General features: G+C 40.2%; 2 protein-coding genes across 2 annotated transcripts; one reads left to right on the forward strand and one right to left on the reverse strand.

The window, feature by feature from the left end:
* Window positions 1-8021: 8021 nt before the first annotated feature.
* pnmt (phenylethanolamine N-methyltransferase) lies at window positions 8022-10412 on the forward strand (the record flags this gene model as incomplete). The annotated part of the gene is made up of 3 exons (XM_079237326.1): window positions 8022-8193; window positions 8963-9173; window positions 9974-10412. 3 exons carry the CDS (start codon window positions 8022-8024, stop codon window positions 10410-10412), a joined length of 822 nt encoding a protein of 273 aa, XP_079093452.1.
* A 2352-nt stretch (window positions 10413-12764) lies between these two features.
* Window positions 12765-23940, reverse strand: LOC306753462 (protein phosphatase 1 regulatory subunit 1B-like; the record flags this gene model as incomplete). The annotated part of the gene is made up of 5 exons (XM_079237327.1): window positions 12765-12898; window positions 13010-13138; window positions 14554-14629; window positions 17288-17371; window positions 23812-23940. 5 exons carry the CDS (start codon window positions 23938-23940, stop codon window positions 12765-12767), a joined length of 552 nt encoding a protein of 183 aa, XP_079093453.1.
* Between the last annotated feature and the right edge of the window lie 4028 nt (window positions 23941-27968).

Below are 27968 nucleotides of genomic sequence, written 5' to 3' on the forward strand. Positions count from 1 at the left end.
ACAAACACGCCTTTCTACAACATAAACAGGTTCACAGCATTAATAACAAGGTCAATTGTATTTAAATAAATGACAACAAAAGTAAATGTACCTTGTATTCATGACAGAGTTACTTTCCCATCAATAATTTTCTATATTCAAGTATATATTTTGCTAATATTTGGCCTCTTAACCTGCTCCACAATGGAGGCCAGCCTCCCCAGTGCCAGGCCACATTCATCTCCACGTGTGACCACAGCACTGCCGAGCTTGACAACGATCCTCTTGGCCTGACGCAGTTCACCGCGGTGTGCAAAGGAGCTGCCGTGGGCTCTCCTCAGGGCAGCTGTGTGGAGGTGCAGAGGACGAAGATATTATTTTTACATCACTTGTGGGAGAGAGTGTTTTATCACCTAGAAGAACAATGAAATGATGCCTGAATAGAAAAAGACGCACCAGCCATTGAGGAGGCAAACTATTCTATTGGGAGTCATTAATCATTCTTGAAAGGTTCTGTTCAACCTCAGCTTTAATCATACTTACATAGGAAACTAATTTAGGAGATCCATGTATTAACAACAATCTACTGGAAATGAAATTCAAAAGCAAAATCGTGAGAAGAATAAAATCAATGCACAGATGAAGGCGACACCTTCAATTCATATATCCTATTAATTTATAGACATAAACCTTTTCACACAAAACACTGCCATCATTACATAAATGTGCAAACAAGCATGTTACGCTGGTTTTCATTGATAATGAGAAAAACAGAGTAAAGCACTCCACTAGATGTATCTGTAACCAGGGAAACAGATAACCACTGCCTTCAAACTGCCACATCAGCAGGGGAAGCAGAAAAGCCTGTGCTGACATTACACATCTCTCTGAGGCAATGAAGCGCATGTGAGTGAGAGAGAGAAATACAGAGAGAGAGAGACAGGGGGAGAGAGAGACAGGGAGAGAGGGGGAGAGAGAGAGAGAGAGAGACAGAAAGAAATAGAGACAGACAGAGAGAGACAGACAGAGAGAGACAGACAGAGAGCGACACAGAAAGAAATAGAGACAGACAAAAAGAGACAGAGGGACAGAGAGCGACAGAGAGCGACAGACAGACAGAGAGCGACACACACAGACACACACAGACACACACAGACACACAGACACACAGACACACACACACACAGGCCTGTGGCATCTTGTTCTGTCTAGAGTTGGTCCCTGCAAGCACAACATCCTCGTCAAAGTTCTCTCATCTGCCTGTAGACACTATATTGACTCTGTTGATATGGACACAATCATGAACTTGTTTGTCCACGTTCAGTAGAAAACCAAAAAGATGCTTTCCAATTAGTAAGCAAGAGCGTATTAAAACATAATTATTTACATTATCAATTAATGTCTGTTATTTCTTCAATAAATCATGAAGACATAAAACAATTCATTATTTTATCGGAGCAACAGTCCAAACTTAAATGTATTAGTTTAAAGGAATATAAAGCAGAGGAAAGTAAATGTTTGGTATTTCTGCTTGATAACTAACAATATTTGTATTATTGATCAGTTGATTCATTTTCAATACATCAATGAATTATTGGGTCTGTAAAATGAGTGTATATATATATATATATATATATATATATATATATATATATATATATATATATATAAACACAATGTTAACGTGGGATAACCTGTAGCACAACGTGTACTGCAGCATGACTTGCCTTGGGTCAGGGCTCTGGTGAGGCATACGTGTCTCTGGTAATCCAGGTGGATCCTTGAACACAGGGCCAACCTTTGCAGCAGCATGGCCAGTTTAATGACTTCACTGTCACTAAGACATACAGAGAGAGACATATAACATATAAGCATCAAACACATTCGAGAAATTAGAGGTGAGAGTTATGTCTAAAAGGCAGCATCAACGTGATGCCTTGTAACTTAATGTAGTCACAATATAATTGCCCTGCTGTCGAGCAGCGTCTGCTCTTACTTAACCTCCTGAAGTCGCTTGTCCTGTGTAGGCTGTGTACCTGCCCTTGCTCCTGAGCAACGTCTTCTATTGAGCTGTTCTCATCTTCGTGGACCCGTTATTCCATCATTTATAACGGAAATGCTTCAACAGAGGTGGACTTCACGTGTGAACGACTCCTCCCCTGAGAGAAGAGCTGCTGATGAAACCGCCACCGCCGTTTGCAGCACCCGTTGCCACCGCGTCTGTGACTTGTTTCCCCGCTACAGTTAGCTACAAGGCCAAAGATTCACTTATCACTCGTGGTCGCATTGACGTTGACAAAAAAATGTTGCGTTTCAAGTTGTTTAAACACAGAAAAGCCTCGTGAAGTGGCGGTGAAGTGGCAGGATGTGACGTGTCAGGCCGGCCGGCGAAATGCGGAAGACAAACGGAAGTGGAACACATTTCAAAATAAAGCGCTATATCTCTCTAACAACTTTTTATCAAGATGTGTGGTTTTAACCTTCTTATATACAGTCTATGGTTCTATCAAATAACACATATGTATTCTGTAAAACATTAACAACAACTACACATAAGGATTTTGAAAGAAAATTGAGGACTATTTAACACCTAAACCAAGCTACCAGGGATGTAATGTACTATGGAAACAAAAAACAGAAATGTAATATCCATAAAACCGATTTCTCAAGGTATTTTAAAGATAGATCGAAAACAATAACACATTTACATTGCTTTTACACAAATAACTCCATAGTTTACAGTATGTATCAATATACATGGCTACCAAAGTTTAAAATTAAAAAAAGATTCTCTCTTAGTTTCTAGTTATTTTCAGTTCATCAATCTGAAACTAATGGAGGACAAAGTGGGACCAGCTGTCCTAATTAGTTCTTTCATTAACTTGTGCACATTTAATTCACACCATGTGGTAGAGAAATCACAGTGCTGCAGTAGAGATGAAAGTGTTCTGTACCTGCACCATCATGCTGTGACAAAATTAAAAGTAAGCCAGAGCAGATTTGACTGACACTGTCGGACTCCCACTGCCTCTAGGACCTTAGATAACTAAATTGGCTCCTGTAGCTCTGGCTAAATGTGTGTTATTCCATTATATATGTCCTGTTCTTCTCTCTGTTGTCCGCTCTTGCCCTTTATCTGTCCTTCTGTGTTCCTCCTCCCCTTCGCTCTTTTATCTTTCCATCCGACTCAGAGGAAGGAACTGACCCCTACTATACTCCTGGCTCCAGTAATTCACTAACTATACGATTGTGTGTGTGTGTGTGTGTGTGTGTGTGTGTGTGTGTGTGTGTGTGTCTGCACAACCTTTTAACTTATCGCAGGTTTGTTCCTTTTGATCACTTTGAATCGGTACAAGTACACATTTGTCCTACTGAAACAAACATATTATCAATTTTGTACCACAACAACTTACCTATGAACAAAATTCATACAACATTCACAGAAGACAGTGATGTTTTATCAGAAAGGAATCATATTCTAACAAACTAACTAATACTGAGCTTTAATCTCACCATAACATTGTGGATTGCAACACAATATCACTTTGAAAGTAACCCTTACATAAACCTTTTTCGAATAGATTGATGATCTGGCCAATAGGTGTGAACAACTGCCTTCCAGTATGTTTATCATTTTGTTGGTTTGATTGTCTGTAATTGTATTCTGCTATTCTGGACATACAACATGCACTTCTTAAAATGACTGAAAGGCAATTACAATGGTAATGAGAACACAGGTTTGAGGTGTTTGGAAGTATTTAAAGCAGAGAAGTCTTCAAGCAGTTCAATAATGGGATAACAGGAGGATTTCCAAAAGGAGATAGTTTGCTTAAGACTTGAAAGTGAATGTAATAACCCGTTAAAGTGCACAGTTTAAACTCTACTGTGTTGAGGTTTCTTTGAAGGACTTATTGCAGTCATAGATATGTGTTGGTTCTGTTGTGTTGGAGTGTGTGTGTGCTTCATTCATTTGGCCTCATTATCTCTATTGTCAGACCCCTTGGAATCACTTTCTAACACACTGGGTAGCCCAGCACACAGTCACAATAAACACATAGTTAACATTGTGAATGCAAAACTCTTTTCTTCTGTCTTTGTACTACGTCATCACACTCCTGGAGCTTTTTCTCAGGGTGTCGAATAATGGACTCGGATGGGTTGACGTTGTAGTTACTTGAGAGCAAAGTGAGTCTCATGCATACGCTAAAGGGTGCCCTGTGACACCGCGGGGTGGGACAAAGCTTTGATATTTGACTCCCGGGGAATGAAAACGGGCTGATTGTTTCTAATATCAGCATGTCTCTGTGGTAGAAGAGCCAGTCTAAAATAGCTGCAGATACACGACTATATAACCCCTCTAATACTCAACCCACATAGTCAAGCTGACCAGATATCCACTGAAGAAAAGCAGATCAGAGAAGCTGAACTGTTTCCATTGAGGATCAACATTTATCTGTGGAAAAGTTCTGACATAGGAAACTTCAAGGGGATAGATTGCTAGAAGCAAACGAAACAATAGCAACATAAAGAGTGAGCGAGAAGGAAGGTTTGTTAGAAGAAAGGATCAGAGTAAAAAGTAAGTTGCATTGCCGTTTTACTCTCCATTTTTCAAAATTGTACTAATTATTTTTAATTACTGTATTTTTCAAAAGAGTGTATCCTTTTTTATAATTTTTTTTTAGCATCTCCCCTTTGATAACATTACATTTTAATCAATCAATTTAATGATATAAAAACATTGTACGGTTACAATAAATCAATGATAATGTCAGCAAGATAATATAGCCTCTAGACTAGATTTCATATTGTGCAAATGGACAACATTTCACAGAGAATCAGTTGGATTTCTTAAGGCGGAAAAGGAGATTTCTTTATAGCACAAAGCACAAGAACAGAGGAGGAAATCTGTCAAAAAGGGGATGATTATGGCAAAATCAGGATGAAAGCAAATGACATGGAGAAATGTATTTGTGGACAAATGTGTCTAAAAACTAACCTGGCAGCATTTGACACATATGATCTGGGTGATATGTTTATGGTAACACATAGCAGTACAGTCCATCATTTTCTATTCTCAGTCATTTTTTAATAAGGCCTGTCAATCATGAAAATTATTAGGACAAGGTGTTAAATACAACTATGGAAGACTGAATGTGATAAGAACTTCAAATGCAACATTGTCCTAGAAAGTCCTCACAGTCACATTAGTTAAAGAGGTACTTTAATGCTGCCCACAGATGATTACCGGCAGCACTCTGTACACTTAATCTGAGCATTTTCTGACCTCAATTATTCAGACTGATCCAACCCAGACAGGATTGGTGGTCGGTGAGGTTGGTGGAGGCAGCAGTGATGTGCAGTGTGGGTGGTGCGGGTTCAGCTGAACTGGAGTGTAGCGTCCTGGAGGAAGACTGGCAGACGGGCCAGAGCTACGTGGCTCACTGGCACAGCCTCGCCCTCGTACCACAGCATCACCACAGGTCAGTGAAAGAGCCACACATTTACATGGAATTATTTTGTGATGACACTTAACTAACATGCTGAGAAACTAGTACAGTTGTGTGTGTGTGTGTGTGTGTGTGTGTGCTTCTGACCCTCTTAGTACGCTGATGGAGGCAGAGCGCTCAGGAAAACACTGGGAGGCCCGGAGGCTCCTCCAGAGATTCCTCTCGGGTGCCATCAACAAGAATTACCCACATCCAAAAACACACTTGACCAGACGACCCCATCAGTCTATCGCCGACCCCTCTGTTGTGGTTCATAAACAGAAGGAAGAATGTTGTGCGACAACAAGAGCAAAGAGCGTCAGAGATGAGTGAGAGGAAGTCAAAGAGGGCAAAGTTGCTAAGATTCCTGGGCTGAAATGTTTGTACTTGATAAACATATTCAATATTTCAACAAATCCAAAATATTCTATTGTACCATTTTTTTTCCAGCGGAATTAATTAGTGATAGATTAGTGATGTGTTTGTAATTAATTCCAATTAGAATTTAACTTGTCTGGCTAAAAGCATGACATATACAAATATATCTATTTGAATTTTTTGTTATGATGAAATTGTAAATGTCAAAGAGACATTTAATCATTAGCATGAAACATTTTTGATTAATGCTCACAGTGGGATATGTTGTTGGTACTTTCAGGCTGTAGTTTTTGTATGAAAGTTGTATCTTTATTATATCTGTCAAAATAGATTTGTATAAAAATGTGGACACTTGTGGAGAAGACTGAGGCAAAAATATAACTTGCATGTATTTCATGTGGATTCTAATTGATCACTTTTCTGTTAATCTGAACATAAATAAAATTGAGGCTCTGTATTTTTATATGTGTTTTATTGCTTCCTTGTATTTGAATGGGAACATTTAGAAGCTTTTATAATCATATTTCCTTCCAAACCATCAATGCCAAATGGAATTTATTATGCTTTGCGTTCACATTCTCCTGGAAAGAAAGATCTTGACAACTTAACTTTTACTTAGTCTGACTCTAATTGTAGTCTCCAAATATCATGATTTTAGATCACTTTGCAGAATTCCAAATCCAGAATACCCTGTGTCCCGATGACACTGTATTAGTTTTGTCTGATGGAGGTCATGTTTTTGGGCCGTGTGCACTTGGGATTCTGGTACAGCTGCCAGGGATAAGCGAGGTGTTAAGAGACTCCTGGGGAGAATACAGTTGATTACAACATGGCATAGATTAGTTCAGCTGTTGCTTTGGGATACGCTGGGAATAGACAGCAAATTAATTCAATCAGGGGTTGAAGCTCAGCTCTGTTTAGTCAGCTGGCTGTTGTGGATAGTGGTTTTAAAATATACACAAAGTTATTTCAATTGAGCAATAAATAAGATTTGTCCCATTCCCTGGTGCAAAATAACCACACTGAACATCTACAGTGAAGTGAGATAAGTTTGCTGACATTCTTAATTTGCATAATTAGAAACTGCTTGTATTGTGATTCACGAAAAGTATTTGAATAGCTGAAGTAACACTGTCAAGTTTGACATGAATCTTAAATGTAAACCACCAGTTCATTTTCATAAAGTTCTGTGATTCAACAATAAGCCTTTTTAAACTTCATCACATGAAAGGTATTTTTATGTTGGAAAACTGACCCAAATATAAGCCTTTCCTCATTCTGTGGAGGTCAATGTTGGAAAGCAGACAACAGGCATCCGATCCCGAATGATATCAGTAATAATAATGGGCAGTTACTGAATATTATAGCTACTCTCCATCTGCCAATTTAATTGTCTCTGCATGAACAGGTAAAGGACTCCTTAATTTCTTGAATATTTTCCGGTTGTGTATTTAAATACCCTTTAAACCTGATCTTCAATTTGTCTCCAAAATCCATATATGAAGTTACACCAAGAAATAATTCCGAATATATTGAAAACATTTTAAATCCAAAGAACATCGTGTAACAGTTTCTTTTTTTTTCAATTTCTTTGGCAATTTAATGTGGACGAAATGAAACCTTTTATATTTTGTTATGTATTATTACTCAATATATTAACAGCTTCTCTTTGTGCCGTACAACAACTTCTACTTTTGTAAACATCTACAATCGCCTGTCAACATGAGAGACTTTTCCTTTCCCTTGCTACTCACTATTCCCCATCTCTCCGCCGCTCTGTTCAAACATCATCGAGGTAAAATGGCGACATGGAAATCGAGACAAATCTGTTTGTGTCTTTCAAACAGGGTTTCCTGAGTAGAAACTGGTCCATTGTTTGCGTGTAAAAGGCCCTTTAGAATGATTGTTGAGATATGGTGAGCCTCTGAGAGGTGGGTGGTAGACCTGAAAGTCCATTAGTGGGTCCAGTGTTGGAGGAAGCCCCCCTGATCTGATGGCATCAGCACCTCAGGGCAGTGAACGTGAACAGAACAAATGCTATCAGGCAGCAGCACAGGCCCAAACACAGGATTGCTATCTCTGCCCAGGAAACTCAGAGTAGCCCAAAGCACGACAAAAAAAACACTCACAGAGGTATATAAGGCGGTTGATGGGATAGCAGTGCACCTGAATGCGAGGATGGAAGAAAAGGGAACAGAGAATGGAGTGGCAGCCATGGCGGCCTGCTACCAGGGATTTGATCCTGCAGCGTATCTGCAATATAACTACACTCCACCAAGGGCAGATTTTGATAGAAAGGACAGCATTGTGCCGTGGAAACTGGCATGCCTGCATAGAGCTTTCACTGAAGGTAAGGGGACAATGGACACTACCTAACACTGTATAGTGTTAATCAAATGTAACACTACCGGTTAAATAACTCCGGAGTGTAAATATCATTCTCATTAGTGTTGATTATTTAACTCTTGAGTTAAATTCCACAATTCATTAACACTGTATAGAGTTGTAAAAAGTTAACACTAGAAGGTCAGTGTTGATGTTACACACTACTGTGTTGATAATTTACTCTATTACAGTGAAAACAGCAGCAGGGTCCCTGTAAAGAGCACAATTGTCAGTTAAAGGTTGTATTAGGTACTCACTAGTTAAACACACACTGCTCACACAGTTAGCCTGATTGTTTACGTTACAGCAGAAAACAGCATTTACTTAAACACACTTACTCCTCTGCTCGTCTAGCTCTCAAGGCGGTTTTCTGATGTAGCGACTTCAGCACACTGTACTGTGCGCAGTTAGCTTGTCTGTAAATATTAGCTAGGTGACTAAAAGACACTTAACGCAGTCTGTTGACGTTAAGAAAATGGCGCCATGAAAAATCCAGATTAGAAATGAGGTGACGAGGGGGAGGGGTGTTTCAGAGTACTTCTGTTATAACCATGTTCAGTTTAAATGCAGAAGACCTATTTCATGTATGTATGTAAAAAGTATGTAATATGACAAATAAAGTTGAAGTTTAAGATATCTGAATTGGAGGTAAATGTGAATCAAGGTATTGTATTTCAAAGCTTATCTTACTAGGGTTACGCTTGTCCTACTTATCCTCACACTTACCTTTCCAGGTGATGTGAATGGCGAGCTCCTGGTGGACATAGGTTCGGGTCCCACCCTGTACCAGGTGCTGAGTGGCTGTGAGGTTTTCAAAAAGGTGCTCCTCACAGATTTCCTGGAGGTCAACAGGCAGGAGCTGAGGGGCTGGCTCCAGGACGAGGGAGGCAGCAGCCTGGACTGGACACCCTACCTGCAGCACGTCTGCAAGCTGGAGGGACGACGGTACAACCAGATCCCTTTTAACTCTGTTTGAAGAACTTGAGACACCTTTAATTATCACAGACACTCAGAATGATGGTTGTAAGACTAGAATCCTCATCAGGAAATAATATATATATTTGTAATGTACGGTATTTCCTGCAAAAACTAAATAATTATCTTTATTTTGTTATTTTAGTAATGACACTCAAATGTTACCTTTTCACTCAGAGATCCTTTATTTCCTTTTCCTTCTGCTAAAAGTCAGTCAACTGCTTTCAAGGGTTACATGTTTTATTCTAGGCCACTCATTGCTCAGCTAGTCATCCTTGTCATCATTGTTTTATGACAATAATAAAAGTGCAAAGTACATCTGAGGCTGATGAGAATATAGTTTGTTTTGAACAAATTGAACAAATCAGGGAATCACTGAAATGATTATATTTCATCTATACACATCCAACACTTCCATTTCACTCAAAAACACATGCTAACCTCATGGTAGCATCATGTATCCTACTGACCAAAGTCAGTAGGATACATGATTTGGGAATCATGAACATTAAGTACCAATTGATCAAATAGATGTGTTTCACTGGATAAGTGAACGTTTTTTGTGAAAAACTTGCACTGGAGGGAAAGTCAGGGGATCACCATGATCCATGCATGTCTGTGCAGAATGTCATGGAAATGAATCAGTTCTGGAAAAACAGAGTATGAATTGTAATACAACTTATACATAACTATAGGGTAAATTAAAACTGTATTGTGCAATTACACTAGCTGTTTTAATCTAATTTGATGATTCGTTGATATTGCCTCAGGCCCTCAGCATGGACAGAGAAAGCTGCCAAGCTACGTCAGGTGATCACGGACGTCGTCCCCGTAGACGTGCACCGGCCTCAGCCTCTGGCCCTTGATGACCTTCCTTCAGCAGGGGCCGATTGTCTCGTGTCCTGCTTCTGTCTGGAGAGCGTCAGCCCCGACTTGGCTGCCTTCACCAGGGCCCTGGGTCACATTGGGAGGCTCCTGCGGCCCGGTGGCCACCTCCTGCTCATAGGGGCCCTAGGAGAGAGTTACTATTTTGGGGGCCCTGGAGTAAGAATCCCTGTGGTCCCACTGAATGAGGCCCAGGTCTGTGCTAGTTTGAAGGAAAATGGCTACACCCTGATCAGGCTGGAGGTTTACACACTGCCTCAGGACATGAGGGTGGGGGTCGATGATGTGTCTGGGGTGTTTTTTGCAAAAGCAAGAAAGGAGTAAAAGTTAAGTGTGAGAAAAGAGGATATAAAGGGTATTAATATTGAAAATATAGAAAGTATCCAGATGAAGAGTATTGATTAAGCCGAAGCATGTGGATAATGTGGTGCAGTTGACATTTAAAATAAAAATGGTGTTATTTGTGATGATAATAAAAATACAAATGTTTTTTTTTTGTGGGTTGGGAGGAGGGGGGCGCTGATCCACAGTTATTTGAACAAGTATTCTATTCACTCTCAAAAGTCACAACGAGGCAAAGACAAAAACATATGATTTAATTATTTAACTTCATTATTGTATTGATCCAGTGATTAAGGGTGAATAAGGAGACGTTCCCTTTTCTCAGTGTGAGAAATGTAATTACACATCGCCACCTGCAGTTCAAACTACAGGATCAACAATGGGATGCATCCATTTTTGTTTTACCTGAAAACAAATCACATCATGACACAGCATTTTCAAGCTGTTTATAAACAGTATATTTTGAAATGCCCATCTTGTTAAATTGTGATGATGTGAATAAAGATGATACAACTAATCTTAGTTCATGATGGTTTGTTCTCTCAAATCTTATATAAATAATTGCAGATCATTTCCATGGGTGAATCGTAATATTTGCTAGGGTATAAACTTAATTTATGCAACTGAGAATAGGATTGTGTAATTTGAAGTGTTGAACACTGGGCGTCAGTATTCTGCCATCTTCAGTTGCTTCTCAAATATCACCCATGGACTAAAAATCTTTATTTGACATTGGCCCGCTTGAGTTTGTAAACACGCAGCATTCAAAGTTGTGCCCTGCTCTCCGGCAAACGAGCCAGAGAGAGAGATCTTGTTTGCATCTTATAGAGGATGCTTTCCTTGTACAGTAAAGTGGGCTTTGGCAATACTGTGTAAAAACACCAGAATGGGACAACCTGAAAAGGCTGCACACCATGCGAGCTGTTATTCGCAGGAGGTTATACCTTCTTTGGAACTACTATAATATAAGCGGTAAACCACACACATGTGTACATCCAAGGCTGTTCACAAATGGACAAGAATAAAGATCATGAAAGTGCAAAGACGTGTTCAGGGTTTTCATTTAATAAAACTCACCGTCTGCTGTCATTTGCTGTATTCAAACATCACTTTGCCACATTTCCAAATTACACACCGACTCCATGTGAAATGCCAAATAAAGTCTTGTCTTTCTTTTCTTAGAAAAGAAATATGATTGGGGCATCGACATTCCTGCAGATTAAGTTTACAATCATACGATCACAAACACCAAATGCCCATTCTACTTGTTTGATTAGCGACCAACAAAAAAAAAGCCAAAAATGAACCTTCATACTTATCATATATATTGTTATGGAAAAATGATGTCCTCTTTCCGTTCCCACCGATCATCCCTGCCTTCCAAAACAGATCCTGCTTGCTAATCGCTGTGTTACAAAAAGCCTGTTTATAATATCAAACCAGAATTACTGTGGTGCATTATCGTTATTAGTTGGATTAGCCTGATATGATTTAATCTGGTCTGCTGTGGCTGTGACTCACTCAAATAGTCTGTAATACATCCTCTGATTTCCTTGACCTTGCATGCAAATGTCTACAAGGTTGAGAAAAGCAAACTGAGGGTGCTTTTGTACCTTTGGAAGTTCCTTTGTTAAATTCAAATAGAGGTTGGCTCTGCAATATTACTGTGTACTAGTTATCATACTACAGTATGCTTACTCATGTAATAAAGAGTGCCACATCTGTGCATTATATAATGCAATAGCCTCTGGACCTTGTGTGAGAAAGACTATAACATACCAACCTCATTAGGACCCTCAAAGACTACAGATGAAATAGACGTTTTTACAATACATAAAATGGTGTATATGCTGGCTTATCTTGAGTTGCGTACATCAATCGCTCTTTCTATTTGTTGTATTTTTTTTTTTCTAAATGTGTGGTCGAGCACCAGTATCATGCTACATGCCCTGTACATGTGTGGATAAAGGTTGATTTGATTCTGGTTCACACAAACCACACACTGTCTCCTGTATCTTTCCTGTTGAATCCTGTATAAATAAAAAAAAAAAAAAAAAAACAGTTATTTGCAGCTCTTATATTTAATCGTCTGACCGAGATGTAATTTCCTTTCAGGTTAAAGTTTCTCATACCTGCTCATTAATACTCCGACCTTTCTTAAGGTCTATTTTCCTCTTTTCCACATTAAACTCATTTGTCGCATACATGCACACACTCAGACCCAAATAACACACTCATACGTGCACCCATACACGCACACACATTGGCCATATGGGTGCCATGGAAGTCTGTTCCACACTAACATTTTGTCTCCACTGGAGCCCTGTTCTTTTGTCATTCTCCTTTGTCTTCCTCTCTTTCGTTGGCCTTCTCTTTGCCTCCGTGGTGACGGCTCCGATCAGCACTTCCTGTCAAACTGTCCGGAGGAGCACACTGTTCCCTGAGAAGTTTGCTTTCCATCCTTAGATCTGACAAAAAAAAAGAAAATTCAAAAGAGTAAGCAATGTCTATCTGTGGCACAAATGTCAGTAGAAGATCGAAAAATGCCATAATGTGAAAGGCCGTCGTGTTTGATCCACCTGTAGCTGAGACTGTCTGCTGGCTCTCCTTCTCACGTTCCTCCTCTTCCTCCCCAGAAGAGGGCTCCTCTTTGTCCACAGAAGATATGTCTAGGGAGGCCAGATGGGCCAGGGCCATTCTCTGGACGGCTGAAAATACAAAACTGAATATAAAATAAAGGAGCACAAACCAATGTTACACATTTAGGTCAGTTTACCCCTTCCAGGTTTAAATGGCAACATAGATTATTATTATTTTTGCCATGGGTGCACCTGGTCATTGAGAGCAGGCCCCTACAAAGTCCTGACGGAAATATCTGTCCCTTAAGCCGCTAAATGCTCCATTATGTTCACCAGCTAGTCTCTTACTGTGTCTCTCTGCCGTTTTCTGCTCAGCAGGTGTGACCTTTCTTGCTGAAATCAAGCAATGATGCGAGAGCAATGGGAGTAAATCAGAACAAAAGGTTTGCAAGCCAGATAACAAGCTGTTGAATTAAAACTTACTGACGGTGAAGGGAGCTGCATATTGAACAGATAATTGTCTATATGTTCATACTGGATATGCCTCTCAGGTTGTCACATTGTAGTTTGACTTATTGTCATCGGTTACAGCAACTCTAAGAGCAAAAGTGTCTCTTTGGTTGTCAGTTTCAAATCACTTCATCGATCTAAATATGTAATAACTTCAGGAGAGGACACCTACATTTTCTTTTTAAATAGGACAACATCATCTGCATGCAGAGTGATGTTCATAGGTGTTATTGTTATACCTGTAACTTAATGAGCTGGAAATTGATTAAGTGATTCAATATAAATTAATGAAAAAGGATAACGGGCTCTGAAACTATACTATTAGTTTTTCCTCATTTAATAAAATTCCCTCCCAAACCAAATCTTGGTAGAAATTAGGCCATTCCACTCTGTTTAACATCATTGATGGATGTGGTCAGAAGTTTGCTGTGTTGCACTAACCCGCCTGATGTCATGGTGTACAGTGGACCATCACTGCCTCAAGGTGAGACGTTAAAGTTGATAACATGTGGGTGATTATATCTAGTATTCTCACTTCTGAAATGAAGATATGGTGTTTATGTCCATATGGAGAGGCATGACGATGTCCGATACATTTTCAGTCAAACAATGTCGACATTTCAAGTGGCAACAGTAATGATTGTCATGGAAGATAAATCACGATATATACATATTCACATCAAATAGTAATGTTTTTGTGTGTACTTATAATTGTGTGACGACGGTTGTATCTGTGTATGTCTGTGTGTGAAACCATGTTGCATCTGTGAGCCCATCCTATAATCCAGGATGATCCAGAATGGACTCACAGCTGTCTCTGCTCCTAATCTCGCATAACACACATTCCCACACACAGAGACACATGCCTCTCACTGTGTTTTTTGGATACGAACATATTCAAAACAAATACAGACCAAATGGCAGTTACTATGAAGGAATCAGGTCTCCCAAATCCTTTCATCTTGTGTCATTTGCTACGGAAATTGAAAAACTTCTATGTAACACACAGACTATATTAAAGGCAGTGCATTTACCTTTAAGTGAGGGTGGCTGGTAGGTTGACGTGTGAACCAGTTTGGCTTTCAAGGCTCCATTTTCCCCCAGAACCCACTGCAGAAGCAAAGCATCCAAAATCATGGGATTAACGAATATAAATACAGTAAATGTTTTAGTCCTGCGTCAGTGGAAATATCCAACACTGGCCCGCAGTATTGTAGGTTTAGATGCATTCCAAATTATAAACTGCTTTTGTCATTTTTTAATTAGTAGCATTATGGTGAAAAGGCAGCAAAGATGAAAAAGTTGAATACAACTGAGATACAACATACACAAAACAATTGCATTTAACTGTCAGACTATATGAAGGAAAGTGAAAAGAGTCTCCACCAGATAGTCAGCCGTTTATAATATTGAGATACCGATGTGGAGATACTATCATGACCACTGCCTTAGCTCTTTATTTTGCCATCAGCCAATTGCCTCTGGTCTCCAGACACTTCTCACCATGCAGGCCTTGCTTACAGCAGACATTTTAACTTGTTACAGTAGGAAAAGCACAGGTGTTAAAGGAAACCACACTAACGATGGCTCTGTTCTATTCAAGGGCTCAAAGCGAGTGTGACAGTGAGCAATCTGTGACAAGAAAAGGCACATATATGTATCACCATCAGAAACCTGAAATCCAGGCAGCTCCAGCCATCATTAATTCCATTGTTCACACCTGTGCTTTTCCTACCGTGACAAGAAAAGGCCCATTTCTGATAAACTTCCCAGACCTGCCATTCTCCACCTGTCCACCCAGACACTCTTGGAATTTCCCACCAATCCTGGTTACCTGACCCACCCATCTGTTCATATTCCTAAATCCTCTCCTGTTGACACACCTGCTTCTCATTATCTCATCAGCCCAGTCCTTCTGCCAGTTTGTCATGTTGTCAGTGGGGCTCCAACCATCTGTACCTGTTGCTGCTTTGTTGTGACTTGTTCCTGTTTATAATACGGGTAGATCAAATCAAGCATTCTGATTGGTTGAGAGTGAGTCACGAGGTGTAGTTTATTCAGCCATAAAGTACTGTACAGTCTGTTTACATTTAGAGCGTTCCATATCAGTGCTCACTTAAAAATAACAGGTAGATTTAAATTGCGCGACCGTTAGTTGTCATTTCAAGCTTGACAGTTACCAAACATGTTTTGTGTAAACTTTGATATTGTAACGTCCGCAGTAACGACTCACAGACGTTGGTTTCCTTAACTTGCAGGTTTATTGCTTGCAGGGCTCTCAAGTGTCACGCATTGAGCGTGACTGTCACGCATTTCGGTCTTAAGTCACGCCCTCCCGCCACACATCGTATTTTTCACGCTGAAAAAAAACTCTAGGCTATTTAATGTGCCGCAGCGCGCAAACATGACCTGGTCGCGCTGCCCTCACCATGGAGGAATCAAGCACGTCTCCCCCGAATCCCCTGGAGCTCTGCCACGAGGTGGCACTCATCAGCCAATCAAAAAAAAGAAATGAGCTACACGAATAGCCAATCAGAAAAACGTATCTGTTGTATCTGGGTGAAATGTAATCCCGGCCCGCGCCCCCGCGCCTCCGTCCGGAGGGGGGCGGGGGGAGAAGAGAGAGATAGAGATAGAGAGAGAGATGTCACTCTTACCTGTCTTAAAAACTTGAGAGCCCTGTGCTTGAGTGTTCACAGTATTGCAACGGGTTCTTCGCTAACAGTAACGTTAGCTCAAACGGAACAGCTAACAAGCTAACAAGCATTCCCCACACTAGCATAACGAACGACAACACACACGTCACTTCCTCCCTAACCTAAAGATGAGGAATGAAAAGGGTTTGATCACAACATCGTGATAATTTCCAGTGAGAGATAATTACGTCGGTAATTTCCCGACGTGAGGCAAGTTCTCTAAACATCATGGAGGAGAAAAATTACGGAGAAAAGACGGACAGAAGCAGCGAGAGCACTTCTTTACATTGGTGGCTGCGTGTCATCCTCCACCCTGCTTCCAACCGGCCTCCTTGAACAGTACATTATTGCACGACACAGTACTCCCTCTCGCACCTTATTGCTTAAATATTAGCCTGTTACCTGTCCCTGGTCTGTTCATCTTTTGTGCCCTCTTGAATTAGTTTGAATGTTCAGACTACTGCCATCCATGTCCAATGTATAAGCCTGTTCCTGACCACTGCCTTTCATATTTCATATATTTCCCCTCATCCTATGTTCTTGCCACGCGTTTTGGACCTCAAGTCTATTGCCACACACACACACACACACACACACACACACACACACACACACACACACACACACACACACAAACACACACGATAGATACAGAATTGGCTCAAAGGTGAATTTATTTTTTTCGTGTTCACCCACTCTCTCTCATCCCACCTGATACAATCCTAATAAACAACCTTTCCAAGAATACTCTTTGTACAACCCCCACAGAACAAACTTGAGAGTGCAACATTAACTTTGTGTGCATGCTGTATATAAAGCTTGATAACAAACAGAGGGTTAAACATTTAAGAAGAAACTCACACTCCTTACTCAAAACACAAACTTGTTTTTCTGGTGCTTTGATTGACAATGATCCAATCAGCATCTCTTCCTCAAAAATCATTTAAATTTGATGCAAAATTGTAGTTGACTCCAGCTAGCCTTTGCTCTTTGATTCTTAAGTTCGTTTGCTGGATTTTAAAGTACTAAATAGTATATTAATATACCAAATAGTGCAGACCATCTGATCTACCTGGTGAGGACCAATTTCTTCCTCTGGCGATGGCGGGTCTGTCAGTCTGAAGAGTGTGGCTGGTGTCGGCCTCCGACGTCGAATCTTAGCAAAGAGAGAAAGAGAATCTATCAAACCATGCATATGTGTGAATTTGTGTATGTTTCCATGTATGTCTGTGCTAAGCAAACTCATAACACAGACAGCCACGTGCATCGGAACAAGGTGTGACAACAGTCTTTTATTAACTTGTGGTTCTTGGCATTACGTCTGCGGTCTTTTATTCCCGGGACAACTGTGCAATGAAAAAATGTATATCCTTGCGTAACATTTAAAAGATTGTTCCTGAAGGATTACGTTGTCATAGATGGTGGCTGCTTGGATTATTTAAAAGTGCTTATACTATTTCACTGCATGTTCCCATCACTTGGTCGAAATCATTCAGGTTTTTCAATTCTTCTCTCCAATTTGTTATTTTACCATCAGATGCAAGTCGACTTCCACAACCTTTCTTCGTACTGTGAAACAATAGCCTTCTTTCCTTCTCTGATTAGTGCTGGGTGGCTGTTTAAATATTGGCAATGTATTTGTTATTAAGCCATTCAACATCAATTCATGGTTTAGTAGTAGAATTGATATAAAACATTTCATATGAATATAAAATGATCTCCATCTGCACTATTAAAACCTTTCTGCACTAAATATCCAAAATTCATTGTCCATTGTCATTGTTCCTGTGTTCATATATATTATTCAATATATATTTATATTGTACACACTAGTTGAATGTTAATGTGGATGCTTAGTTTTTGTGTTCTACTCTGTTGCCTTTTATATTTCTCTTGTATATCATATGTACATGCATGACGAGAGCAATGTGTAACCGGAGTCAAATTCCACATGGCCAATAAAATAAACCTGATTGTATTGTTACAACTGGTGTATTGTACTACTGCATTTGTTGGCTACAACCTGGTGTCTCCACTCAGGTCACACAGTGGGCTCAAAAAACAGATACTCTACATTCCAGTTGATGTCTTATCTTCCCGTAAGCAGAGTGAGTCATCAAAACCAACAGTTATGCAACTGAAATGGGACTAAAATCTCATCCGTTTCAGTCTGATGTTAGAAGACCATTATATAATACAACTTTACAATAATATGGAATATAAAATTCCGTTTGCCTTTGTTCAAATATGTTACGTGTTTTGTAAAGCACTTTGAGCTACATTTCTCATATAAAAAGGGCTTCATAATTAAAGTGTGTTATAATTAATATTAATAATAACAATTATAATAGTAGATCAACACTACAGGGGCCATTACACATTCTAATTACTTTTACTTTAAGTAAATTTTGTCGCCAATACCTAATAAAACACCTCCCTCTGGTCAACAATAACATAGTGTTATGAAATATACAATATATTCATCACTCTTCCTCTCTTTTGGGAAGTGTTATGGTAATAAGATTGTTGTGAGATACAAGTGGCTGCCAAGCCGATCACAACTGAGGGTGTAGGCATGAAATGTGTGGGCGGCTTTCACACTGGAGTAACTTACTTACTGCCTCTGCTTCACTCGGCGCCCTGGATTCATACATATTCATCATTCAGGCACTAGAATTAGATATGCTGCCCGTTGTGGGGGAACACACTTAAATATGAATTACATGGCATCCAATTAGAGGTTAAAAATGTGACAACATGAATATTTAAAAGCAGTACTCTAAAAAAACATAAGGGGTTTTACACACATAGACGGACACACGCAACACCAAATGCAGTCAAAGGACCAAACCACAAGTGTGACACCTGTTTGAGAGCCTTTTCAGACACAGTGACCTTTTCTGAGTGTTCACATGGCTGCCAGAAGGTCAGGCACCTACAGGGAACATAATACTTTCATCCGGTTGTTGTTGTGCATGTTTGAAAAGCCTGTCAATACCTGTGGGGGCTCAGTGAAGCTGCACCACACAACTGATTTGATTAAAATGTCTCAGCATATGCAGCTAGCTGGTACACAGGAAAAACGGGGGAGTAATTGTTCCGGAGTTACTAGTATTTTCCTCTTACGGAGTAATATTTCATCATTTTGGAGCATAATTACTAGCCGCAGCTAGTAGAGTAGGAGCAAATATTCAGATTAAAATCTATTGGGAGTAAAACAGTGTGACCACGCCCACCACGGTTCCTTAAATTCCGTTTCCGCCGCCATGAAACCTCTCGCTACGCTGGAACGAGCTCACGGTTTATGAGCTGAAGTAGAATATAATTTAGAATTGAATCTAATTATATATAGAATTCTATATAGAATTGCATCCAATTATATATGGTTGAATCCAATTCTAGTAAATTATCATTATGTAGAGTTAAATATGAACACTGAATAGAGTATTAAAAAAATTGTGTAGTAGATTCAATACTCTAGGTTTATGAGTAAAATTGTGTCATTTTAGCATAGTATAGATTGACTGCTTGAATGGGCTGCATGAGGATAATGAGAGTTTGTGAGCAGGATGTAACTGGATCGTAGAAATGAGCCTATTGGGGATTTGATTTACACAGAGCAGGGTTAGTTTTATTGAATCAGATGTGTTTTTGATGCTATCATTTAGTTTTGTTTGGGACGATGGGTTACAAAGATTTAATGAGACGCGCCTCGAGACAGAATTGGGATTCGTGGGATTGACACTGCTTTACAAAATCTAAAGTAGTTTCTAAAGTAGTTTAGGCAAGTGCAAATTAGGGAATCACAGAAACTTTCTTGTAGGTATTTGAGTTTCTCAATGACAACTGGCCTCTACACAAATAGCTTTCCCTCTACAAAATCATGTATTAACACGTCTGTTTCAATGACAAGAAAGGTCAAAATAATGAGCCATTTAAACCCATCTAAGGACCTATAAAACCCACTTAAAACAAGCCTTTGCATATGTCTTGAACCCTAGAACTTTAAAAACAGACCCTAATGCTTTATAGGTGCTCAAAGAGTGTGCATTCACTGAAATAAGCCCAACGATTTACACACTATGGATGTGATACAGGCTGCATAACAAAGAATATCTGGTAAAAAAAATAAGTGAGGCATATCAAGTAATTCATTTTGGTGCAATCAGTCACACAACAGCAAGCCTTGGCCGGTGAAAGTGGGGACAGCTGGACAAAACACTACGCCAACTGTGCTTGTCTGATGTGTTTTTGAGAACTATCCAGCAACAATTATAAATGCAGCAACTTACTAGACCCTCATTGCCACAGAAACTGCTAGAAAGAGGAATTAAAGCAGCACAGGACTCCGATATTGTGCTCCCATTGTAAATTAATAATCCTCCACCTTGTTTTTGGTAGGTACTGTGGGATGACCTTTATGGTTAACTAACATTCAACTTCAATGCATTAATCTGGGTGTTTATAAAGCACAATGACAGCACTTCCTGTCCTAAAGAGCCCTTCATAGAGAAATATCCACTTAACAATTAAGACCATGCAGTGACGGCATAAATCCCCAGTTGTGTTCATACAAGGCTTTCAATTTATCCTGTGAATAATCCTGTATAGAGTTTGATTTGATGTTCAAGAAAAGACAAATGAAACCCAGGGTTGCCATTCGACCTCTTGTTTTCCAGTGAGGTATTTCTAAAAATAGATGAGATTTGATTAAAGAACAATACATCTGATTGTCAATCCTTCACCAGACGCCTTCACCAGACGGCTTTTGATAGTCATGCACACACACACACACACACACACACACACACACACACACACACACACACACACACACACACACACACACACACACACACACACACACACACACTGTTATTGGCATTTTTTTGACAGGATTATTCTCATACCAAACAAAGGTTTCCTAAGTCTGCAGAATATGATGTGCAGGCTAGGACATCTCTGCAGCGCCACAATATTTAAATATTACGCGTTCCGCCTTAAATAAATATTGCGATTTTGATCAAATTTTGATCATCTGTGCCGCCCTGTTCTTTGTCAACAGGAATAATGTGTGTGCTTGTTTGGTTGAATAGGACCCTACTGGAGTTTAGAGCTGCTGGCTGTGCAGCAGTGAAAATGGGTTCTTGGCATTAGCTGACCTTGATTCAGGCCTCAGTCATCCACAGCTAATCTCTTTGGTTTTAATCAGTCATCTCCTTGGCTGATGACTTTTCTCTCTTCCCTTTTCTTATTTGCCTTCTGTCAGTTATCTTTCTCTCTTTCTCCCTCCCTCTTGTCCTTCTCAACACTTTTTTCTATTTATTCCATCCCTCTTTTCTACTTATCTACCTGTTTTCCCAGGCTACTTCTTGCCATTTCGATGCTAATTTTATGGCAGTGTTTTGGAAAGAACTTGGCTTACCCTCACATATGCCCCATATAGCCTTCTGTTGGCTGTTGAAACACAGGTTTCAGTCACTGACAGTGGGAATGTGCAGCAGCGTCAGCCTTTGAAAAAAGTGAACAAAAGGATGAGATACTCTTGACCAGACATCACAGGGCTGTACGAGGAGGTTATTGATGTGAAACCAACCTTCTTGGCACTTAACATGGCCTTGAAGAACAGCAACTTTGCAGACTCTCCAGTGGTCAGGCTTGAGTAAATAATGCATTAACATCTGACCTACTGGTGGTAGATGACAGAACAGGTGGCAAGTGAAGTCAAATCTCCAGTGTGGTTTGGAAAAAACGGTGAAAAAGAAATGCTCCTGATCCGCTACTGTCAAAGTCAATGAATGAATGAGAACCATTTCCCAGAAGTAACTGCAACATGCTGGGGTCAATTATTAAGAGTAGTGGTTTGCAACATTTAAACACTCTCAAGTACAGTTTAGTCTCATCACACATGACATGATCATTAGGCAGTTTTCTAAGAAGCAGCCTGCACAGCGATGGTAAATTGGGAAATAACAGATAAACAATAAGGCAGGTTTCAAATGCAGTCTTCCTAAATCATGGATTATAAAATATAGTTGTTTGTATTACTGTTTGTCCCGTCAACTGGATTACTGGTATATTAAGCATTAAGACAATGTCATGTATTTTCAGCAACAGGTGACCCTATGAGGAGAGTTAGCTTTGGTGACTATAAGAAGACAGATCCTAAGCTGTGTTGTGACATAAGGACCGTTTGTGTGCTTTACCCAGGAATAATGCAGATTTTCCTCCCATTAGATCCATGGAAGATTATCCGTAATCTTACGAGGTCCTGAGACGGCAGAGCATTTTATAGACAACTGACTCCGCTCACTTGATGCTGTCAAGGAACAGTCACAGTTTGAAATGCATGGAAAGGGTCTTAATAATTGAGGAATGTGGACGTAATGAGCCAAAGTAATGTGAAACTTTCGCTGATAGTTTGTTACAAATTACAATAAAAGAATAATTCAATTAACGTATCAGAAAGAGTTGGTTTAACCCAAATAGTGTTCAGAAGAAACACATGGGGTTGCTTAATAAAGCAAATGAAGACATGAAGGGGTAAGTAGTCCAAAGCCAGAGGGAGTGCAAGTTGGTCTGTAAACAGATGTGTGAGAAATATCTGAGTGCCGATAGCCATTATTGATTCATTAGTTTATTTTTAAATGCCCCAAGAAATCTCAAAAATTTGGGAGGAACTGAGGATATTGCATCTGTTCTGCGATTAAAACATGAAGTGGAAGATATGGATTAACTTAAAGCATCACTTGGTTGTCATTTGCTGGAGGAATTGTATCCGAAAATGATCTCAGTGTTACCTGTACGCCCTTTATGGGCTGTCTTTGCCGGACTAGATGCTGGTCTGCATCCATCCTGCACACGTCGACATTATTCCTGTTCACACTGCACTATTTCCCCAACATAGTTTCTGTCCGGCCATGTCAGCATGTTTGAACAGCATTTGCTTTGGATTGGTTCAGCACACGTGTCAGATAACGGCTTTACGTATGTTTACGTGTCTCACCACCTCCAGGTCCCACATGACTAATGATGTGACCTTCTATAGCTTGTTTCACAGATGTGGTCGGAGCATTATTACTCAGGCACATAATCTCATTTTTAATTTTACTAACGGGGCTTTATCCCCCGTTTCCTCCTCCTCTTCCTCCTCCACTCCTTTTGAAGGGCAGAGAGATGCCTCATCACTTTTAAGGCCTAAAAACTGCTCAGCTTAATCCCAGTGCTGCCCACACCCTGCTGCCACAGATTTATACCCATCAAAATACAGAGTTCTGCAAAGTGGTGCTAGACTGGTTATGTAACTGCCTGTCTGGTGCTAGAGGAGGCTGACACTCACTTCTGTGTACTTAAGAAGTCAGGATGAAAGTTAGAAGGAAGCATTTTGCATCATTGCTTTTTCCAATTACTCCAGCTAACTTGACCTAACGGTCTAAAAGTGGGGTGTTATAAGCCGCACAAAACGCACTGGCGATCCCGAAACAGCTTTTTCTCTATGACCCGCCGAGTTTGACCTCAGTCTCTCACGCGCACCACCGCACGCCATCGTCATCATGCACGTAGGGAACAAACACCGCCACACGGCCTGTCTCTCACCATCTCCACCTGTAGCGGGTCCAGCTGGGTGGGCACGGAGGAAGGCACGGAGAACTGGATCTTCCTCCTCGCATCCTTGTCTGCCTCGCGCTCCATCACGTCCGTGTCTGCGGGCAGCAGCGGGTCCATGGCATCCAGCCTGTCACCTCCACAGCCGAGCGCACCTTTGTCCAACAACAACAACAACTAAAAGTATACTTCTGATGGAACTGCCTGCGTAAACTGCAAGGCTCCCCAATTGACGAGACAGCAATATACGTCCCACCAGTCCTCTGGTCTCTTCTTCCTACTCTCTCTCTCTCTCTCTCTCTCTCTCTCTCTCTCTCTCTCTCTCTCTCTCTCACACACACACACACACACTCACTGTCCGTTCGTGTCTCTCGCTCCCACCGAGTCTGCTGTGTTGTGTGCTGAGGAGAGAGGCAAGCCGTGAGTGTGTGCGTGTGCGGGAAGCTTGGTGATGCTTTCAGTGGCCGTCGGAGAAAAAAACACGACCCAAACGTGCAGTAACTGCAATACAAAAGTGGTCTAGAGATCAGTTTCCCTGGACATGGACTGAAAATAAGATTGTGAACACTGGTGAGAGCCATTCAGTGTTACACAGGTTCAAACCCAATTTGAATAAGGAAGATGTATTAATGGATGCATGTCCCTCTCAATAGTGTCACTGATTAACCAATAATTGCACCCTTATAAGGTGGGTGTATTTGTAAGGTACGGCCTCCACAAGGGTCTGCCATGTAAAATACATAGAATTAATGAGGCTTAAAATAAATGGGACCCTTTTGTAGAATGATTTGATTGAGTTATAAAAGAGAAGCCATTGGTATTATTAAACACTGTGTTATCAAGGTAGAGTAAAACAAAACTGCTCTATCATATGTACTGTAAATACACATAAGGGTTAGTCAGTTGGGAAATTCATTGCCATGGCAACAGCTTCTCTGTGTGTGTGTGTGTGTGTGTGTGTGTGTGTGTGTGTGTGTGTGTGTGTGTGTGTGTGTGTGTGTGTGTGTGTGTGTGTGTGTGTGTGTGTGAATGTGTGAATGTGTGCTCACAGTATTGAGGGAGGAGAGTACACATTATGCTATATATTGCTGCAGGTTGGCAGGTTAACAGCATGGTGACAGCAATGTATTGCAGATATGATTTTCACTTAATGTAAATATAACAGCAGACAATATGATGGAGGTTCTTGGCCACATACTCACAAATAAGTGCTATAATGTTGTACATTTATTTAGCATTAGACTAGAGAGAGAGGAAGAGGTGACACAAGGATGAAGAGAAGACATGGACAGAAACAGTCATGGAAAAGATGAACCGTTCATTGTCCTTGTGGCTATAAGTAAATACTTCCTCTCAGCCCTAGTGTTTGATTGGAGAAGGGGGTCCCGTGTGTTGAGCTGCCTACAGGTTCACCCGGTACTGAAGTGAAGTTGAGAGAGGCTCTGCATTTCTGCCAGCTGCAGGGAGAGTTGCTGCTGGAGGAGGTCTTCAGATTAAATATAAAACTTCCACCGTGTAATTAAAAATAACAGCCCAACTGGGGCTCAATTCACTTCCAGTTCAACGGTCGTCATCGAAAACAGAAAAATAGGATAGACTGTTCGTGAGCATTTGCAACACTTTGTGTCTCCTGGAACAAAGTGTGATATAAACGCTGATGAAATGAGGGAGGTTTGTATATATGTAAATATCACTACATCCCATAATACAATGAATCACTCACATGCTCAGATCTGCAGAGAAATAATCTAAAGGATTTTAGTATTATGACCACAGAATATATCTGTAAAGAGTAATCCATCAATTATCAGTGACGTGGAGAGCGTTGCTCTCTCACACAGTGTCTTCTTTTATTCCAACACTGGGAGGCGCCAACCTTCTTCACAGTCCCTCATGGTTTACTGCTGTTAGACAGTGGTGGAAGAAATATTTACATATTTTATTCAAGTAAAATTAAACCGGACACTGTGTAGAAATACACCATGACGAGTCCTGCATCCAACATGTCAGTGCAGTAAAAGTACAAGTGTATTAACATCAAAATATACTGGAATTACCAAAAGTAAAAATTCTCATTATGCAGAATGGCCCATTTCAAATTATTGATACATTAATGTTGCAGCTGGTAAAGATGGCACTGCTTTTTATTATTTTAATAAATATTGAGTAAAAAGTATGATAATTGTGTAAAGTACACAGTGTAAAGTATAGTAGCATGACATGGATATATACTTGTGTAAATGTACTATAAAAAGTAATGACATGGCTGTTATTAAAGGAGCCCAGTTTCATGTGTAAGTTACTGAGGTGTCTTTAGTGACCTGTTTGACCTGGTTGTAAGTGGCCATATGTTAGCGTTTGACTTGTGTTACAATATCTGTGGACTACGTCTGTGGAATGACAATCCTTGTATTTGCTTTGCCGTGCACACGTATGTAAAACAAGTCATTTCTTTCCACCGACAATCAAACACAACATTTGTCCCACTCAACAGAGAATAATAATTACATTTGGGGTTATTCCAGCATGATTTTTTTTGCTCGTACAACTTGTTTCTATATAAACTTTACAAAAGTTCTCGATGAAAGTATACAGAAGATGAGCAAACCCTAATATTTTTGGGGACACAATGTATTTAGGATATGTTTCGTTTAGTTTTGATCCTGAATACGAAGCATTCAGGTCATTTAAACCAGAAGAAAAAAAAAGTCAAATAACAATATCGTAGTGTCTCAATTTCCAGGAATTAGATTTCAAACTGTTTTGGAAGATGAACATACACTCATTCACGGAATGACATCACTTCCCCCCCCCCTCCCCTCCCCCCCCCCTCAGACATGCACTGACCTTATATCACCAGTAGATGTCCCCCACACGTTGCTGGAGAAAGGACATCAACAGAGCGGCCCTGCTTCTGTGTGAGCTCAAACCAAACGACTGACTGGTAATGTACAGATAACTGCATTATTTCAAGGTTGCTTATGAAACCCAAGACCGAGCAGATATGACACAAAGTTCAAGTTTCACACTTGTTTTGAACCTCAAAACTCTGCTTGATGTCACATGCTCTATGAAACCACTCAGCTGGACTCTCGGGTTTTAATTGTTAACATTTTATTTCATGTATTTTAAAAACACAGTTTTGTCATTCAAGGTTAGTAAAAAATAATAATATGAATGTGGTCACTGTTGTATTGGATTCACACTCAGCTGTAAAAGGAATGACATGATGTCCTGTAACGCAGCATGAAAACCTAAAAATTCTAAAACAAAATCATAATAATCAAAACATTATGTTATGCATCTCCAGCCCCTCATTAAACAATACTTTGTGTGTATTGTCTTCATATTGGTGAAAGACTGAAGAACCGTTATGCATCAGAATGTCTACATTTACAATAGATCATGCTTTTTGACTAATACACTGAGTCAAACAATGACCATTCTTTACACACGTGTCCTTCAGGACTAGAACACAGGGGCACCATGTTGGGGTGTGACCCCGGCTATGAAAAAGTCTTCATCTGGACAACCATGACCAGAAATACATTGATCTAATCAGTCAGACATGTTGATTGTTTCACTGAAAATGAGGCAGGAGCCAATAAACTGTTCTCCACCAGCATCATGGTAATCCTTCCATTTTTTTGTCATTCTTCTTTTCCTCCCTCTCTCTCTTGTCCTGCCCCATCTTCTGGCCCCTCTGCGCAATCTGTGCCTCAGCCACCTTTGGCACCAGCCCGCCCACCAGCACCTGTGCCAGGCCTGGCAGCCCAAACCAAGACGCTCTGTTTGGCTCAGTTCAATTGACTCGTTTAGGCAATTGCACCCTGACTCTGATCTTTATGGCGGCTTCCTTATTTATCGCGGGCCTTTGTTTGAAGGCAGTTTGTTGGAAGCTCTGATCACGACATTTCTATATAGGGATCTAATTGTTCCTAATGGCCTAATTCTTCTAATTGTATCATTATATTCAATGTGGATTATTTGAAGGTTTTCCTTATCCAACAAAATAAGTAATCCTCTAACAATCCAATAGTATTTGGATGATATCATTCTAAAATTGATCATAATAGGATTGCTATAATAATTTCTCTAAGGGGATTGTTTCCCTAAACCTTCTATATGAGATTAACCCCGTTTTCCCC

Source organism: Taurulus bubalis (genome assembly GCF_910589615.1).
Source record: "Taurulus bubalis genome assembly, chromosome: 2".
NCBI lineage: Eukaryota > Metazoa > Chordata > Actinopteri > Perciformes > Cottidae > Taurulus > Taurulus bubalis.